Source organism: Orbicella faveolata, unplaced genomic scaffold, assembly GCF_042242905.1.
Source record: "Orbicella faveolata isolate gen_17 unplaced genomic scaffold, um_ofav_v1 contig_27, whole genome shotgun sequence".
NCBI lineage: Eukaryota > Metazoa > Cnidaria > Anthozoa > Scleractinia > Merulinidae > Orbicella > Orbicella faveolata.
In genome coordinates, this window is record NW_028301555.1 from 9,430,612 (window position 1) to 9,449,299 (window position 18,688).

General features: G+C 38.6%; 2 protein-coding genes across 2 annotated transcripts; both read right to left on the reverse strand.

Moving 5' to 3' along the window:
* Positions 1 to 2,416: 2,416 nt before the first annotated feature.
* On the reverse strand, positions 2,417 to 4,763 carry LOC110047975 (lipopolysaccharide-induced tumor necrosis factor-alpha factor homolog). Its single transcript, XM_020753730.2, has 2 exons — positions 4,388 to 4,763; positions 2,417 to 3,112 (listed from the first exon to the last, which is right to left on the reverse strand). The coding sequence occupies exons 1-2, from the start codon at positions 4,720 to 4,722 to the stop codon at positions 3,004 to 3,006; spliced, it is 444 nt and encodes a 147-aa protein (XP_020609389.2). The 5' UTR covers positions 4,723 to 4,763; the 3' UTR covers positions 2,417 to 3,003.
* A 1,787-nt stretch (positions 4,764 to 6,550) lies between these two features.
* LOC110047971 (uncharacterized) lies at positions 6,551 to 17,893 on the reverse strand. Its single transcript, XM_020753725.2, has 12 exons — positions 17,518 to 17,893; positions 16,656 to 16,685; positions 15,424 to 15,714; positions 14,691 to 14,762; positions 13,880 to 14,490; positions 12,837 to 12,923; positions 11,415 to 11,540; positions 11,022 to 11,151; positions 9,794 to 9,867; positions 8,684 to 8,796; positions 7,964 to 8,119; positions 6,551 to 7,494 (listed from the first exon to the last, which is right to left on the reverse strand). Exons 1-12 carry the CDS (start codon positions 17,876 to 17,878, stop codon positions 7,392 to 7,394), a joined length of 2,154 nt encoding a protein of 717 aa, XP_020609384.1. The 5' UTR covers positions 17,879 to 17,893; the 3' UTR covers positions 6,551 to 7,391.
* Between the last annotated feature and the right edge of the window lie 795 nt (positions 17,894 to 18,688).

Here is an 18,688-nt window from a genome sequence, read left to right on the forward strand (position 1 = left end):
TGGGGAGAGGGGCTGTCTGCGCAATTCATGGAAGGGGTGGCGGAGGGCAAGCCGTCCCCAAAAACTGTGGATTACCAAATTCCACCATTATCAAAGAGTTTAAGGTTTAGTTATTTAACAAGACACGAAAAACTTCGACTCATCTTCTTGCGAACATTATAAATGCAGAACCGCAAATTCCAACTGACGAATTCCTGGATGACTGCTTGTTTGTTTGATTGTAGGAAGCTGTTGAAAGGAATACCATGAAAGTGCCAGCATCAAGTTTTGCGGCGCGTTTTTTTCTTCCCCTAATAGGTTCAGATCTTGGGGAAAATAATAAATGACCTTTTCAGCGTATGCTGGGTTATATGGTATCAGAGGCAACAGTATTCACAGGCCAGCTGCAATCCTTTTTACCTCTGTATTCAGCCGCCCCCGTAAACCCACTAGATTGCGAAGAATGTCAATTTTTCTCTATCAATCCGTTAAGCAAAATTAACGGTACGATGTGGGCGAACCACGAGTACAGTAGCACCTCCCACTAACCCTCACCTCCCTACAACGGCCACTTTAAAAAACATAGCCCCCCTACAATTTTGGGCATAGATGGTCCCACACATATAGTCCCATGCATCTCGGGTGCGAACAGATGATCCCATAGTTCTCGGGCCAAGAGGAAGAATTAGAATACACATACTCCTAAAAACTATATACAGATCCCTTGATCATTCATACTGACGAGAGAATACTTTCCCACTAATTTCCAAAACGCGGAAAAATTCAGTTCCTCAGGATTCATGTTAACAGCGCAGTTTCTCCCTGCTTTTAGCGCTATCTCCAGAGGTTACATTGACTGTCCTTTCCCGTTCCAATACTCTAACGCGTTCCCTTCCGAGTTTGGTCATCACGGAAATTCAACTTGCATCGTCTTACCACAATTTTCTTTAGTCTCTGTGTTCATTAACTTGAGGGTTCCCCGTTGTGTTCCTCCCCCAACCCCGCTTTCCGTATTCCTTGTTTTGGCGCCACTCCCAGAGCTTTAAATTTTTTTGCAATACGCTACTCCTAGTAAATTTGATCATCAGTTTAATTTGATTATCTCTTGCCTCTTTTCACGTCTCCCCTTGTCCATTAGCTCGCGAGTTCCCCAGTGTGTGTCAGCCCCTCCACCCCCCTCCCCCCGCTTCCACCGCATTACGCACTCGCCATTTTCGTGCTTTTTCCAGAGGATCAATTGTATCGAACTTTCTTTTCGTGCGCGTTTCCCTGCAAATCTGGTCATTAATTCAAAGTGCCTCGCTCTTTTGCATCCTGTGTTGATTATCTGTGCCTGTTTTTATGCATATTCTTATCCAGTAATTGAGATTTTCCCACTGCGCGTTCCTCACTTACATTACGCGACCTCTGTTTTACGCTTTTTCCAGCGTTTCCAATGTATCTCAGTGCTCTCTTGCGATTCGCGGTTTTTCCAGAGATTATTTTGCATCTAACTTTCTGTTGTTCCCACGCACGTTTCCTCGCAACTTTTGTTATGAAATTAAGTTTCCCGTCTTGTACTACGTGGAGTTTCTGTAGCATTTTGAATGCTCCTCTTTAGCTTGTTAATTGTTAATTTCCCAATTTTTCTAGCGAATTACAATGTATATGCACTTCCCTCTTAGCGCACTACAATTGTTCGGGAAAACCTCTTTAACTCGGATAAATTAAAACACCATATTAAAATATTAGAAACTGGTCATTGGGTTAATGAGCTTCAGAGAGCCCAATCTCGTCATTTTGGAGCTGGACCCGTTTTGTCTTGATACTCACAAATTCAAACGGCGATATATTTGCTAATCATAATGAGCTGTAGCTTTGAAGAATACAAAAGCAAAAACCGACACAACGTAGAATGATTTTTTGAAGGTGTACTATATTTCGGCTGGCCAAACCAGCCTTCTTCAGGTAGCTTTGACGCTTTCACACAGTAGACAGGCAGATAAACCCCTTCCAGCTGAGAAAAGCTGTGATTCATATGCTGGGTTTATTTTGAAAATTTTTAAAGGTGTTTAATCAAATATTGAAATGTTTAAGGCGTCAAACGTTTTTAACTTTGGTAGGTTCGGAAACGTCTTTTATTTGCACATGTTCTCGAAGATGAGACGCTTATGCAGTTATCATGATAATCTATTCATAATTTATTTTGGATGACAAATTTGTACAATATATTACATTTTTCTGTTTTACAACTCTCTCTGCGCAATGTATATGGGGCATGGTCACAAAATATATTATATTCTTTAGCAAGTGACAAGCGACAAGTGACGTGAGTTTGTTTGCCTCGAACTGGCCCGATTTGACAAGAGTTACAGAGCATAGTTAAAAATTTCATTCATCCGGAAGAAGAATGTGATGGAAGAAACGGATGAGGAAAAACAAGAGGACTCATGCTACATAGAGAGACAAAAATTTGTTTTTAATCATGGCTTTCATGAAACGGTTTTAAAACATCTATCTTACGCATGAATTTTTTTTAAAATTGCACCTGATTTTTTATAATAAATAGCTAATCCGTTGAGGCATGTTCGTTAGCTATTGGCGAATCGAATCGAAATATGTTGGATTTTACTCAAGTGTAGCTGACTTCGACAAAACTAAAACCTGTAAGCGTCAAAATTGATTACTCTCGACGACTTGATTTGTCTTTGTGATACAGCAGCAGCTTGGACAATTTTTGTGGCTTTTTGTTACACTGTTGATGATGAAAGTTAGCTGATGAATTCACAAGAATTTCTAGCGTTATTACTAACTACAGAAACTTGGGTTCTACAAAATGAAATCAACGTTTTGATGGAAGTTAAATGACCATATGTAGACCTAACAAATCAGTTGTTTCTTCTCATCTTGTCTGCGATAAATCAATAAAAAGACAAGCGTGAAGAGCTTGTCTCCAAAAGTTAAGCAGCGTTTTTGACTTAAGTCTAATCTATTTTAGTTAAAAGGTCTTCAGTGAGGAGTCTTGGAATGCTGAACATCTGCCCGTCACATTCGGCGAAACACCCCAACTTGTGTTACACACGAGGGACATGTATGAATGACATCTTTCAAAGGATCAAAGCAAAATGGAATCAAACAGCAACCAGCATCACATCTAAAAGAAAATAATAATAATAATAATAATAATAATAATAATAATAAAAAAGTCGAGTTCTACAACATTTTTCTATTACTAAAACAGTGTATTGACTTAAATCTTTCCACAATCTAAATTACAGCTCGCAAAGAAGTAAATGTAAATGTAAATGACCGTGGTGGTAACACCTTTACCAAAACACGATTACAGCAAGCAAATCTTGTATTGATATTTGTTCAGTACGTCATGTTACAAGGTATAATATGTCGTATACACTGTACGTAATTAATTTAAAGAGAAACGTAGGAGCGACCTTTTACTTTTTTTCTCATTTTCGCACGGAAAGTATTGAAATCTAAGTAGGCTCGTTACTCGGCAATGGAAATCCGCTTTAATTCAATATGCAATGCATTCTGTAGTCTGATTCGACAAAACACGATCATGTGGGGGATATTTAAGCACAGCACCTGTTTATAATGAACTATAGTGCATTGTGTCACTTTCTAAGAATATTCCGCACGTAGCACTTTAGTGTTGGGTTAGTCTTTGTTATTTTAATCCAACCTACCTTTCTAAACCTTTCAATCTCAAATTTAAAAGCTGATAAGCTTCATAAAATCTGCGCACGATATTTACAAACGCTATCGAACTGCTCCATCTATCTCTACGTCTGACTGACCGCAAAACCTGACAATTTTTAGGCGGAAATGAAACCAAACAGCCAAATCTGCCTGTCTAAATCGATACGAGAATGTTTACAGGCTTCCCACCGAAGGACTAAAAAGCAATGTTTACAAACACAACTCAAGTTCATTAATATTGAGGTTGTTTCGGGGAAGTCTACTGAAGCGACGACTTTGCATCTAATATTACAGGTACACAGATTACCCTGTAAAAGTTTCTAAAATTGCTCCCACTGTTTGCATTTACCATCAGTGAAACCAGAAGAAAATAAGATTGGTAGCTGGAATATTCGGAGAAAAGTTAAGCGTTATGGAGGATTAAAAGTCATTAAAATTTAACATAGCACGTAACTGTTTCTCTTTTTGGACACTGAAAATGGTTTCGTTAAAGCTGTCGCTTTCCTAATCGGTGTTGTGCCTTAAATTCTTGTTTCTGTTCACACTTATGGATTTGATATAAAACCAAGATAAACCGAGTTCTTGCTAGAGATATCGAGTAACAAAACGAAATGTTTTCACGTTTAATTTGAATCCCAAACATCATTTATATAGAAGACGCGCGGAATAGCGACTAAAACGAAAATAAATAAAATAATTTTGCAAAACATACCCAATAACACACAACCCCAGGCAAGCGAGCCATGTTAAAGTCCCAGTAACAAAGGTAGTCGCTGTAACAATGTTTGCTCGGCAGTTCGGGCAAGTCATGGCTACTGGGACTTCACCGAAGTTAATGGCGAGTATCTGTGTGGCCGGCTGTTGAATAATCGTGGTAGTAGTGGATGTCGCGGGATAACCTGACTGAGTCGGATAACCAGCGACGGCCGGTTGATAACCATGTTGCTGAGGTGGATAACCAGGTTGTGTCGGGTTATATCCAGGCTGTGGATACGCCGAAACAGGCGGTTGTTGATCGGGGTATGGTGGCGGCGGTTTCTCACCCATGTTCGTTCGCTTTTCCTGCCTGTAAATGAGTTCGCTGTCTTTAAAAATAAGCAGTGACGTAGTTGAAGGTTGCTAAGCACAGAAAACAGCTTGCGATTGGGAAATATTATTTACCATAATAGTTTCTTTGCAGCTGTCAGCGTTAAAAAGTTCAAATTAAACAAGATATCACCATTTTAAAAGTCTCTTCTCAATGTCTCCCAATATTGTTTTCTCAAGAACATTTCATTCCAACAGCTTGGTATAAAATCTCGCATTGAAAACCGAACTTATACGACACTGTTTTCCTTTGTTTCCTGAGAAAAACAAATTAAACATTTTTCATTTGTTTTTCATTTTTCAATAAAAACCTTGTATAAGTGTCAGGGAAAATGAGACGTCACGGGAATGCGGAGAGTTGAAATTTTATTACTTGCCGAGAAAGGCCAAGGGAAAGAAAATGTCAGTTGAAAATATCTCATATTCTTACGGTCACAATCGACTGCAATTTAAAATCGTCAAGTCGGTTTCCGTCATAAATTCAATCGCTTTCGTAAGCTAACGTCCAAATACGCTGCAAGATCGTAATCAGAGTCGGAAAAATTTCGTGTACTATCGAGCATGAAATGTTTTGGGCACAGTGATCTAAGGCACCAGCAAAGCATGTTCTTGCTTTCGTGAATCAGGAAAAAGCTACAGAGGCGTCAACAGAATTCCATTAGATTTATCGAGTGGCTTCACAAATATTTACTGCCTCCAATGTAGCTCAATGTTAAGAGTGGGTTTCCTTTCCCCACCTTATAAACAGCAAAACGGTATATTTCAGTGGAAAACGAGAAATTTTACTGAACCAAGACACAAAGTATAAAGTCATTGGATGTCGCACGAAACGAAGCGAAACGAAAAGGAAACCGAAAACTGGGAAAGCAATAAATGCAGATAAAGAGTAGCACTTTTTCATATGCAAACTGTGAATCAAATATCTACGAGTTTCATTTACATAAAAAAACCATCCATTAAGGATCGGTTATCGATCTGTTATTACTTTGGGACCGATTTCCTAGACGAAGTGCGGCCATTGTGAGCGGCTGAATGCAGACTTACTATTTTTCACCAAGTGCTTCATTGTCATTGTTCAGTGAGTTTATGATCCATAGTTGTGAATTGATTTCGTGGAATAACTAAACAGAATGGGCAAAAGCTACTAATGAATCAACACGAGCGCATCGTTTTTAGGTTCTGTATAATCAACAATTAATATAGCGGTAAACTCTACTAGCGTTCTATCACAAATGCCGTTCGCTGATTGGCTACGCTACTCACTAACTATTCTGTTGTAGATAGTGAGTAGCCTAGTAGTGTGCTCTTGTTGAGAAAATGACGGTCGCTTCTCTGCGTTTTCGAGGTGTCTGGTAAGAGGATTGAGATAAAATGTTGAACGATTAGTAGATTTATACTAAAACAATTAGATTATTCGCCCTCGATTTCTCTCGAGCTCATAATCTAATTGTTAAATAGAAAACGGTGGGAGAACAAATCAGATTCGAGGATTCTAACTAGAACATCCAGAGTGTCTACTGAAACACTACCTCTCATTTCAGTTTTAACTTGTCCGTTATACGAAATTCCGCGATACATGTTCACTCAAGCTTACCGCTTACGAGGTCCACTCACCCCTCCCTCACCCCTCCCTCACACCACCAACCCCCACCCACCTCTGAGTTGTGCGTTTACCGGATTGGCCAGGGAACATCTCGGAGAGGATAGGAAGAGCTCGGGACCATTTGCAAAGAGCCGGACAAGCTCGGAACCGGCAGGAAAAGTTGTCCCATTGACACTTGCTACTGTCTATTTTCAAGACAATTTTATTTTTCAAAACCAAAATTTTCCAACTACATCAGACTCGACAAATGCTGGCCCTTCTACTCAGTAAACAAGCATTGGATTCTTAAAATATATTTTCCATTACATGGAAAACGATAAAGCACCTATCGAGTAAGCACTAGTCTAAACCTTACAGCGTTTAGTTGCTCGATATAACTGTATTTGGAGAGAAAAGCCTCAGTGTTTTTTGTTCTACCTACATTCATATCTGATCCGGTATTACAATTCGTCTATTTGTCGTGTGGTGACAGGCAAATGGGCCATACTCGTATTCTCGGCACTGGACTGGAATTACCTTGCAACTGAGGCTAATACAGGGAGTCTTCTCAAATGCAAACATCATTTATCTCCTTTTAATGATATCCATCGCATGAGCCTCCATTGAATATGTGTATTAAAATTCATCTACTGCCACTTTCACACTACTGTAGACACAAAACAACGCTTCGCTACAGAGAAAGAGATCCTCTGAATTAAACATTCACGAGTCATAGTACATTCTCTATTAAACAGATTCAACCTGGACAAAATGCCATGAAAGAGCGACGGACCCTTGTCACGCAGACGGTTTTTAGGTTTTTAGCGACAAGCCATACGAGCAACAGCGTAGCCGGAAGCTATGGTGATTCTGGTTGTCATTTAGTAGCTACGACATCCGCTCATACTTCGAAGTAATAACTATATCTATTACAATGTCTTTGTACATTAGCTTTAGTCCTTCTCTTCGCTGGCTTTATCACAGTATCACCTTCAAGTAAGCTGTCATAATTAATCTTTGACTGGAGTTACTTTTTATACCCTGAACATCAGCTGAACAGCCAAGCCAGTCGACTCTTTTCTTCTTCTGTAAAATTCACGAAGGGATCTTCCTTTAACAGCTTAGCAGCAGATGGACGAACGTCCCTTTTACTAAAAAAATGAACAATACATGATATATCAAAATTCCAACTCCCTAACCAGCGAGGGGAGACACTCCCTCAACTTTGGCCATACTGGTCTCAAATGGGGTATGTTTTTGCACTCTAGTCTTGAATTTGGTTTAACATCGGTCCGAACTAGGGAACTTTTTACAAGACAGTTCCTAAACAGGGTATTGATTTAAGGGTCATGTCTTAAATAGGGTATCAAATATTTGGTCAGGTCATAAAAAGGGTAGGGAAAATCACAGACTTACGCCTTAAATAAGGTAAGGGTTTTGGGAAGCGGCCCACACACCCCCACTCAATTTTTCTGGGATTACCCCCACCCCCACAGGGACGAAGCTTAGGGAATAAAATAAGATAAGGTTGCGGGATGAACAAATACTTTCTTTTGTTTTATTCTCCTAATTCTAAGTGTGAAGTTAGCATTTTAAAAATATAATTGGAACAGCACTTACCTGAGGCATTTTTTAAGAAATCCAAAAGCTATCGATGTGCAGTCATGAGGCGGTTCTACCTGAAGTTTTAATATCTTGGCTATTCTTTGAGGCAATAGTAACTCATCTAAAGGCGGTTTGGCTGTCAGCATTTCTATCACAGTGCATCCAACACTCCTGTTTACATCAAAGCCAGATTAAAAAAAAAAATAAGAACCTTCCCAAGTAAGCAAGCAGGAACACATGCACCATTCTTAATGAAGGCACGTGGCAGTACCACAATGGATGAGATAACATTAGAACTGCATGGCCTCAAGACATTATTTATTAATTCCTGTTCATATTAGCTCTGTTGCTTCTCCTTCTGCCCCCCCCCCCCCTCCCTTCATCCATTCCTTCCTTTCTCCCTCCCTCTTTCCACCCATCCATCCCTTCCATAGATTATGTCATTAAAATTTCTTGTTTCTATATCATATCAGTAAAACACAATAATTATTTGATTTTGCTTGCCCCATGGGCTTTTCTTCCTTCTGTGATTTTTTTCTTTTTTCACCCAAAATAAGGGAGGGGTCCAGGCCCCCTGGGCCCCTGCCATAGATCCGCCACTGAAACAAGTAGATTCCATGTTGCAGTGCGTCTGTTCAGTAATAGCTTACAGTGGACAATCATGTGTGATTAATTACTGAATAGATGCAGGGCAACATGGAACCTATTTGTTAATGTGACACCAATGTCATTTACCATATATCAGTTTCAGATCCAACTTCTTCGCAGGCAAGTAACTCAGGACTTGCCCATTGGACAGTGGCAGTTACATCCTTAGTCACCCGACTCCCAGTTGCTGTTCCCAGGTCCTGTAGTGATTCAAAACACATATATTTATTTATTTGTTTGTCTATTCATTCATTCATTTATTTATTTATTTCTTCAGTTCACCATTTACTAAGAAAAAAATATACACACTAGCATTGAAATAACCAAAAAAGAAAATAGAGGCTTCATTGTATCTTATTAAATAACTGAGCTACTACATGCACTCTCATTGGTCGATGGGTGTGTTTTGACGAGAGTATGTAAACATGGTTGTGACACTTTAAATTTGCGCATATTTTTGAGAATTACTTTATAAAAGAAAGAGAGCACTTTTTCCATGTTTACATAGCCTCATCTAAATACTCGGGGGGGGGGGGGGGGGGGGTCTGGGAGAAGTCTCAAAAGTTATGCAAACCTGAGACTGAGTCAAGGGTTTGCATGACTGTCTGGAATTCTCCCAACCCTCCTTGTGTTTAGATGACGCTACGTAAACACAGAAAAAGTGCTCTATTGCTTAATTATTCACCAAATGCGAGATCTGTACAGGGAGAATATTAGCCTGAGATAGTACCATTATGGACTGAGTATAGTGTGGTTTGTACAAAAGAAGAGCAAAGGCAGATATTCTACCATAATGTTCTCACTAAGTATGGTCATCAAGGGTCCATTCATTCCCTTGGGTAGGGAAGCTGGTGGAATTTGATAGATAGCCCCTCCAATATATGTTAAACCTCCCCCCCCCCCCCACCCTCCTCTTTATCAGAAATGTTTGCCTGCTGCCCCTCCTAGAATCCTTACATATTGAGATGACCCCAAAGCTAGAAAAATCATAAAGGAAAAATTCCATTCAATCACTTTAAAGTTTGTCACCTTCTATAGAAGTCTGTTTATCTAGATTGTGTTTTGTATCTTTCCTGAGTCAGATCTTAAGTGTATATAATTATATAATGGTGCTGGAAATACCACAAGACTGTTACAATAAGCCATCAATGCCAATCAAACAAACAAACAAACAAATGAACAGTAACAGTCCCTTACAGTCATAAACTTTGAGATACCAAAGTCAGCAAGTTTTACATTCATTTGATCCTTGTCCAGTAAAACATTGCCACCTGAAACAAAATAAATAATAGAGTAATTGTAGATCTAGAAATATTGGGGGCTGCAAGATCAAGAGCATGAACTAATCAACATTGCATTTTCAAGTCCTACATGTGATCATTATGGCTACATTAGTTCTGACATTTTCCAGTTCAATCAACTCCTTTGTAAACAACAACTTTCTAAAAAGGCCAGTTAGCCAGCCCCCATATTAACAGAGGGGTGAAGCGTAACAGTAACTATGATTGTTAACTGGGCCTGGCAAAAAGGCAGGTTTTTGGAAGGGGAAATGTGTTTAATCTTGGCTTAGGGAGAAGCCTAGTTCTGGGAAAAGTCTATAGCATAAATAGTTTTTGCTGAGGTCAGTGGATTCACAAAATTAATTGAGTTACTATTAACCTATTGACTCCCAGAGCTTTTTGCCAAAAACACATTTTTTGGAGATTTTCAGACTGGATTAGGCCAAATTAGCTCCAATCTACTCAAAATGGTATTTGGAACATGACAGCATGCCTCTCTTTCCACTAGCATCATGTTTTATAACATTTTAGCTCAGGCATGCGCAGAAATGTGTGACCAAATCAAAGTGACCTACATCTTTAGGCTTTTTGGTTTATATATTTTTTGCCTTTCCTTTTACTCCTTTTCTTATTTTTTTGCTACAGTGATTGACCTTCTACTGAGCTTGCTTCCAGTGCAAAAATGTCTGAGAAAGCATCATCAGGACAGGCAATTTCTACCATGGAGTATAGTTACGTGTAGTCACAGGAAATTTCTGAGCATTTTCCTGCATATTTCAGGCTCCATCGAGCCGATCACTCTGATCTGGGTATCATTGAAAAGATCTTTTCCTCCTGCAGAACTTGGGTATAGATGATGCCAATTTTGGTCAAAGGTGATGATGTCAGAAGTGGAACAAAGGCCAAAGTTGTTGATGGTTGGATACAGGTGACACGGGAGTCAATGGGTTAATAACAAAAAAAACATAAATGCCACAATTATCAATCATCACTATTTGCATGTACATGTATGTTAATGAAAACTCTTATTGGCTTATTACTAATTCAGAATTCACAATATTAATATAACACTACTAACACTGGGAGACTTGTTTCCTTTCATCAGCAAACCCTTGCAAGGGCTTATACTCTGAGCCAAATCTAACCTTTTATATCCTTATGAATAATTCTATTGTTGTGAAGAAAGTCCACTCCAGTCAGTATTTGCAGTGTAAACTTTCGGACCAAAGGTTCTTGAATGGAACCTTTGCATACCAACATTTCATGCACAGAGCCCTATAATAAACCATGCAGTATACATGTTGCATAAAATGTGTTATGAGTAAAAATTCATCAAAACAAAATAATATTAACAAGTTTCCTGTTCATAAAATTACTAAATAATTATTATAGATTGTTTCTTTTTGGTTATGACCTATCAGGTGTTTTTCTCAATTAACAAAATGTATAGAATATATCTGTATTGAAAGATCTGTCTCTTCAATTATTCAAATAGAAGGAAACAGTCTTTTAACATAACAAAGATTACTTTATTTTACCCCTTCCATGTATTCCAGAAACAGCAACAGAGTATTGCAACTTTCCTCTGTGTAGAAGAATTCCACAATGTTGACATGTTTTACAGCAGTGAGAATTTTCACTTCTTTTTTCACTGCTTGTGTTTGCTAAGAAAAAATCAACATTGAAATTCAATAAACTTTAGTCTCATGAAACCTTTTTGTAGAACTCTACTTATTTATACCTCTGCCTATAGCAAACACTGAATTTTGAGGTAGGAATAGATGGATGGATGGATGGATAGATTGAGAGGAAACTTTATTTAACCATGGTTACTTGGATCAAAAATTACATACATTACACTTTTCTAGCTTCCTAATAGCCATGAGCTTTCTCCGCAGTTCAAATATATGATCTTTCTTATATTCACTTGCATTCGTCATCATCTATGGGTATATATTATGAACTCACATCGTGACCAGCTCCCAGTAGGCTTGATAGCTCAGTTGGTAGAGCACTGCACTGGTATTGCAGAGGTCATGGATTTGAGTCCCGTTCAGGCCTGAAATTTTTTCAGGCTTTAATTTCACAACTATTTAAGTCGTGTACATAATTGTGATGATCAATCATGTCTTCATATCTTTCTCCGCAGTTCAAATATATGATCTTTCATATATTCACTTGCATTCGTCATCATCTACAGGTATATTACAAACTAACAATGTGACCAGCTTCCAGTAGGCTTGATAGCTCAGTTGGTAGAGTACTGTACTAGTATCGCGGGGGCCATGGGTTCCAATCCCAGTCAGGCCTGAATTTTTTTCAGGCTCTAATTTCACAGCTGCTTAATTTGTGTATATAGCTGCAGTGATCAATCATGTCTTCATATCTTTCTCCACAGTTCAAATATACGAACATTCATATATTCACTTGCAAATGACGACTAAGTTTTTAAAATAATTATATACAAGTTTTTGTCAATATATTAATTATGAATACATTAAATATCTATAAACGAAACCAAGAAATAACCTTATGAGTTAAATGTTTTGTTAAAAATCGATAGAGAGATTAAGCGATTTTAATTTATTTTTAAAAAGCTCCCACGGATTTTTCATATTTCATTTCTCCTGATAAGACTGTTGCTCCAGTATTTAAGCAAAGCAATTCCAGAAGTTATCGGTTTTAACTTTTGGTAAGGCTAGATTCTGCCTTGAGATCTTACGATTATAAACTGACCTTCTAAAATTTCTAGTAAAGGCCATGTCCTCTAAATACTCTGGGGCCATACCACTCATAATTTTGCGCATCATCATGGGTGGATGGATGGACAGAAGGAGGTAAGGAGGGAAGGAAAAAATTGAGAGAGGGAGGGACGAATGGATGGATGGACAGACACATGAACGAATGGATAGACAAAAGGATGAATGAACGGATGGACGGATAGGTAGATAGGATCATACCTTTTGTGTTTCACTATTGTTCACTCCAAGATCACACATTTTAACTGCCATCTGTTTTCTTGTTTTTTTATCAATGCAGAGATATACCTGTAGATTAATTAACCAAAAAACTTACATCGCAGAACACAGCAAAATAGTGTGGCACACATACAATGGAGATGGAGATGGAGATTGTGGAGGGAAGAGTATAAAATGATTGTGCTCATATGCAGATGTACAAAAAATACCCTACCCTAAACTAATGCACAACATATTATAATTATTATGTGTTATAGTTAATTTTTGATCTCAGTGAATCAGTCAGTCATCTAGTTCCTTCAACATCAACATCCTCTTTATTACCCTTTTTCATTAATTAATACAGAAATATATAAACTATTGCTACGAATTAGGGTTCTGGCAACCTGAAATAACCACTAGGTTAAAAATGCTGGGTTGCCAGTTTACAAATTGGTTAGTCAAGTTTTGGCAGGACACACACACGTACACATGGTCACACATACAAAATATAATATATACCAGAAAGTAAAGAAGAAAAGAAGCTGAAATTACACGCGTAATCTATTACCATAAATAAAAAAATATATTTGAACTGAACAGTGAAGAATATCAGATAAATAATGGTAAGGCGTTACTTTCAATTTATTGCAAGTCAAAAATAAAAATTATTATTGACTATAAGAAAACATCAATCAACTGAACGAAAATGACCCAGTATATAGCTGAAAGAATAAATTTACCACATCATAATTTTATACTTATGTTCACCTTACACTGTGTATTGTCTGTTAAACTACTCTGCCCTCAAACACTGTTTCATGTACAGTCGAACCTGTCCTTATGGTAATGTCATAATACAGAGAAACCAGAATCCCTGTGGACACCTCCATATCATGAACACTCACTTCCCCCAGAGACAGTTGAATCTTATTTCAAACTCAACATGATATTGGATTAATTAATGAGAGTGTCTGTGATTACTTAGACAGCATGCTTGAGCCTTTTTGACAACAGAATGCACAAAATTTTAAGTGATAAATTACCTTAGCAAAACCTCCAGATCCTATCAGTTTTACAGGGTCATACTTTTCAGGATCAAGGAAACGTCCATTGGTCGTTAGCTCTGATTTCAGCTCAGGATCCACTGGAATGCTTGTTCTTGTGCTGTTGTCGGTACCATGATCTGTGATATCCAGGCCAGTGAAGTCACCCGCATTATTAGGCTCAGACACGTGTGTTGAGTTAGCTTGTGTAGTTTCACTTACTGCATATGTTGATGGATTATTTTGACCTGTAGGAGTAGGACTGCTACTACTTGGTACAGCTGAAGCTGGAAGTGGTACTAGTGAGGAGTCATCTCTACCAGATTGGGAAACTGGCACAGGATACGGAAGAGACTGATCTGGGATAGCTGCAGGCATTGGATAACCTGGAGCAGGTTGATGTACAGGAGGGGCTGGAGCAACTATGGGCCTTGAAACAGATGGATCCAACTGACTTGAGGCTACGGGAAGTACTGAAGACGATGAAGCTGAAGGCCTTTGAGAAGATTCAGCCTGCTCTTCTGGTTGACGCTGTGTACCAGGTGTCAGTGGATAATTACCTAATGCCGGAGCCAAGTCATTTAAGTTTGGAAAAGGTCTCCTTTCTTCCTCTGTGGAATGAATAGCATTTTGTCAATTTTTAAGCATATATTCACAATTTAAACAGAGCATTAAAAACTCATAATTAAAAAAAAAAAATGATGCATGTGGTACTATTCTGGTGAATAACAACACTAAATAGATTCAAATACTTAGAATAATTATAATGCAGCCTTGTACAGTGCTAATCAAACCCAAGTTTATCACAAACCTGTTTCAATACGTCGCTGGTCATGTTCAACTGCAGCAGTGGACTGTTTTTGCTGTTCCATTAATGCAAAATCTACACAGAAATGTTCAAATATTATGTATGGCATATGTATACAATATGTATGTAGGCATGTATACAAATTTCACTTCATAGAAAATACTTTACAGTTTCTAGTTATGTGGGAACTTATCCATTTATTTGACAAAACCTTTCATTGTGTTCTTCATATACACTTGTGTCATTTACAAATGAACAAACAGTGTGTGCAAGGTAGTGAATAATTATATGACACATATCACATGTTTGAATTGCATGAGAAAGATTACACTTCAGCTTGCCAGTCACAAATCCCAACGGGCCATCAATGCAATGCAAATGCACTCATTTGATTGGTTTATTCACTCAGGTGTAATTTTAGCATGTATCGAGTTGCCACAAAATTCTGGATTTCAAACACTTGAGAAAGTGTATCATGTTTTCAAGCAGTTTATCCAAATTAAAATTCCATGCCAAGTACTTTTGATTTGCCAGAAAAGAAACTGGAGTCTCTTTGCTCCTTCAGGGATAAATGTGGTGGAGAAATAAGTTTGAAAACTAAAACTTGTAAAATGTATGTATATGTATGAGTGGGCTTAATCTCACATATTCTATATACAAAAGATAATTGCAATTATGAACACAAAATAGGAATTATGAACTCAAATTAGGCTGAACAAAGTAAAGTAAGGTGTACCTCGCACTTTTTCTGACAAGTCACGCCTTCCTATCCTCTCCAGGCCCTCTCTCAAAAACTGCATTGTTGCATCAGTAGTTTTCCTATTCTTCCATTCATCAAACATTGCCACACCTTTCTCTATAACTCGGCGATGCTCTGAATCAACGTTCTTCAACACACCTTCTGCAAGCCCAAGGCGCCTGCCCAGCATTCGCCAACTTGTACTAAGATCTTCCACAAGGTCATGAACTAAAGTGTCAGGTACGGCACAATTGTATAGCCCTATGGGTACCACTTCCCCAGCTGTTGCTGTGAATTGATGACAGAAGCATGAAAAGCACAGTGCCTGACCTAGATTTATACTTAGGGTCCAATTTCTGGCATCAGTACCAGGCAAAAGTATTAAGCTTTATGGTCTCTTTCACTGCACCTTTAAAAAACACCCAAACTTTGGAGTTCAAATCCCAACTAATGACTGCATTTCAGCTGCTGTCAATCACAACTAAGTCAAGACAACATCAAACTAACTTTGAGAAAAAAAGAAACAAACAAATATTTGGATCGAAATCTACCTACAGTATTGCAACCCACAGACTTGCATCTGAGTCTACTGGGTACAGACTGAATCTCCCAGTCTCCCATACACATCACCGAATCTCCTGGACAATACGACAGAAAGCCCATAAATACATTTTCAGACATATTTTGGCTGACTTTTGGCTTTTTTGTTGGAAACATTTTTGGATATTTAACACATTTTTGTGGTTGAATTTGCAGTGCTCTACTTTGAACAACTTTTCCTTGGGCCAAGAGGTCAAAATGAGCAATCTCCCAGATTTCAATTGTTTAAAGTTTTCATCTCAGGACTTGACCTTTTGAACTTGTTGAAGTAAACTTCCATTTCCTGAGAGGTCAACTAAGAAGACCCAGCCATTGACTGAGTAGCATTTGCATGTTATTGAAATGCACAGTACAGATTCTTGAGAATCAACTCTTCACACTTGAGTTTTTAAAAATTTGAGTATTCATTTGAATTAAGTATCAACCATTGAGAAATAACAAGCTTGTGGATTGACTGATTCTTCTATAGACCAATCACAGAAGCAAATTGCATTTATCAGAGTCAGAACACCTTAATACAAACAAATTTGCCAGGTATAGTGCAGGACTTGAGCTACACCTGACCTAAGAGAGCAAATGGAATCAAACCTGTATGCCACCCCTAGGCTAAATGCACTTATAATACCTACATGCCATGGCACCTTGGCCAAACTGATCTCCTGAAAGAAAAAATATGTAAGCATGATAATTTGAAACAAAACAATGCATTTAAACATGTTACATGTTCAAAGGGTCATATTCTTGTGCAGTAATTGGTGGGTTTCTATCCAATTGCTGGGTTTGCCAGTTGTCGCTATAATAACAATTTTATTGACACAATGTATCTGTTCTGGAAAATATCCATACCCCAAAGAGGATCCCCCACAACTCTGGATGTTTTAGTTAACAGCTTCCTACTTTTGTTGAAAAATTTTACTATCTACATCCCCCACCCTCTGAAAATTTCCACTGACTTTCCATGGGGTGGGTGTGGGACTTTTCTGTAAGACCGAAAAATTTAAAGAAATACATGAAGCTTTAATTGGAATTTACTGAGGGGTAGGGAAGGGGGGTCTTAGAAAACATCCCTTCTGTGGGGGAGGTATGGATATTTTCTGGAACTACACATTGTTAAACAACTTTTTGATAATAACAAGGGATTAAACACAATAGGGGCGGATTTAGGGAGGCTGGTGGGTTTGGATTTGGGTTAGAAAAAGTGAGGAAAAGTGAATTTTTCATTTGCTTGGGCCGGTTGACTTGCACTCTTTTGCAAATTCTTCGGCCCCCTGTTTCTGAACTTCCAGATCTGCCCATGCACAATATAATGCAATTCCTTTTTCAGTTCCATCAAATTCGTTTACATGAGGAAACTTTTGAGGAAGGCGACAGATCTAGATGCGAACAAGCGAGTAAAAGTCGATCTTGTGTTAATCCAATAAAACTAATGGAAAGTTTGTGTGTGTAACTAGCCTATTGCCGATAACAAGCTGAGTAAATTGCTATTCTTACCTTGAATTCCTAACAGTTTATTCCTTAAGTCATTTCTGTTGACAGCAATCAGTTTGGAAGCCAAGAAATCACGATTCTCCTCGGATAGCATGTTTAGTTGTTCCAGAGCAGCGAAGAACTCAAACGGTCGAGTGATCTTCTCTGCTCGTCCAGCAGGTATAACATCTCGGCACAGGAATTTCAGCTGTTCAAGGTCCGAAGATGTCAAACTATTCGAAAGTTCCAATAAAAGCGACCTGTAGGTAGAAATGTTTTCCATGTCTTCCACTACGGCAACTCTTACTCCACCGTTTCCTAAAGCCTCATGGGACGAGTAAACTTCGACTTCCGCTTTACTTCCGCTTCCGGTTTTGTTCATCATCTAGCTTCAGGTCCTTCGCAGCCGATCAGCTAAAACCGTGCCAACCAAGCAGAATTCTTATTACCATTTTCGATTCCTTCCCCAATCTCCCAAATGAATGAAAGTCTACTGAGAAGAAGAAAGGGGAGGAAGTGATTTCTTTAAAAATGGAATGCCAAATTTCAGACCAAGTGATCCTATTGGTCAAGCTGGACCTCCTACATAAGTGCTCCTCCGTTTTCCGGTCCGACCGAACCATACTGATAATTCCGGAATTTTTGGCCTAATGGAAAGCACCCAAGATCTCGCATCCGTAAGGTTCGTAATGCATCCTATTTTCAGGCTCATCACTTCAAATCTCCATGTTTGAGTCAAGCAACGAAGTTCAGATCAGCCGGAGCTCAGAGAAAACGAGTGCAATTATTTCCAGGTGAGAGGGGTAAAGAGAGCGAAAGACATCCTCTTCTCAACTGATTGGTTGCGTATCTAGTTAGCAAATTGTACAGTACAAGTAATAAGTTAAATAGCAAGAAATCAGGCTGTGTTTGACGAAATGTTTGAAAATCTGTATTGTCCAACTTGTAAAGTCAGTCTTACTTTAATAGTTTAAACTGAAATTTCCGCACAAGAAAAGGAGACGAGAGGAAAAATTGCCCTCAACAAAGCAACACAAAACGCGGTCAGGAAAATTCTCTCCCCAAAAGTGAACGCAGCGAAGTCCGTACAAAAAAGACCGTGGACCGGTAATATGGTAAGCTCCCAGTACGGTCCCGAGCAAGCTTGGTAAATAAGAGATTTATTACACGACCGCCAAGGTTTAGAAAAAGGGCC

What these genes read in the sequence shown, in the direction of transcription:
- LOC110047975 (XM_020753730.2), bottom strand. Translation starts at nt 4,722, where the DNA reads ATGGGTGAGAAACCGCCGCCACCATACCCCGATCAACAACCGCCTGTT. An exon ending in CTGGGGTTGTGTGTTATTGG is followed by an intron (nt 3,113 to 4,387) that starts GTATGTTTTGCA and finishes ATTTTCTTTTAG; the next exon opens with ATGTGATGCTGGTTGCTGTT.
- LOC110047971 (XM_020753725.2), bottom strand. Translation starts at nt 17,878, where the DNA reads ATGATGAACAAAACCGGAAGCGGAAGTAAAGCGGAAGTCGAAGTTTAC. An exon ending in TGGCCAAGGTGCCATGGCAT is followed by an intron (nt 15,715 to 16,655) that starts GTAGGTATTATA and finishes ATCAATTCACAG; the next exon opens with CAACAGCTGGGGAAGTGGTA. An exon ending in TTCTGGAATACATGGAAGGG is followed by an intron (nt 11,152 to 11,414) that starts GTAAAATAAAGT and finishes GGTTTATTATAG; the next exon opens with GGCTCTGTGCATGAAATGTT.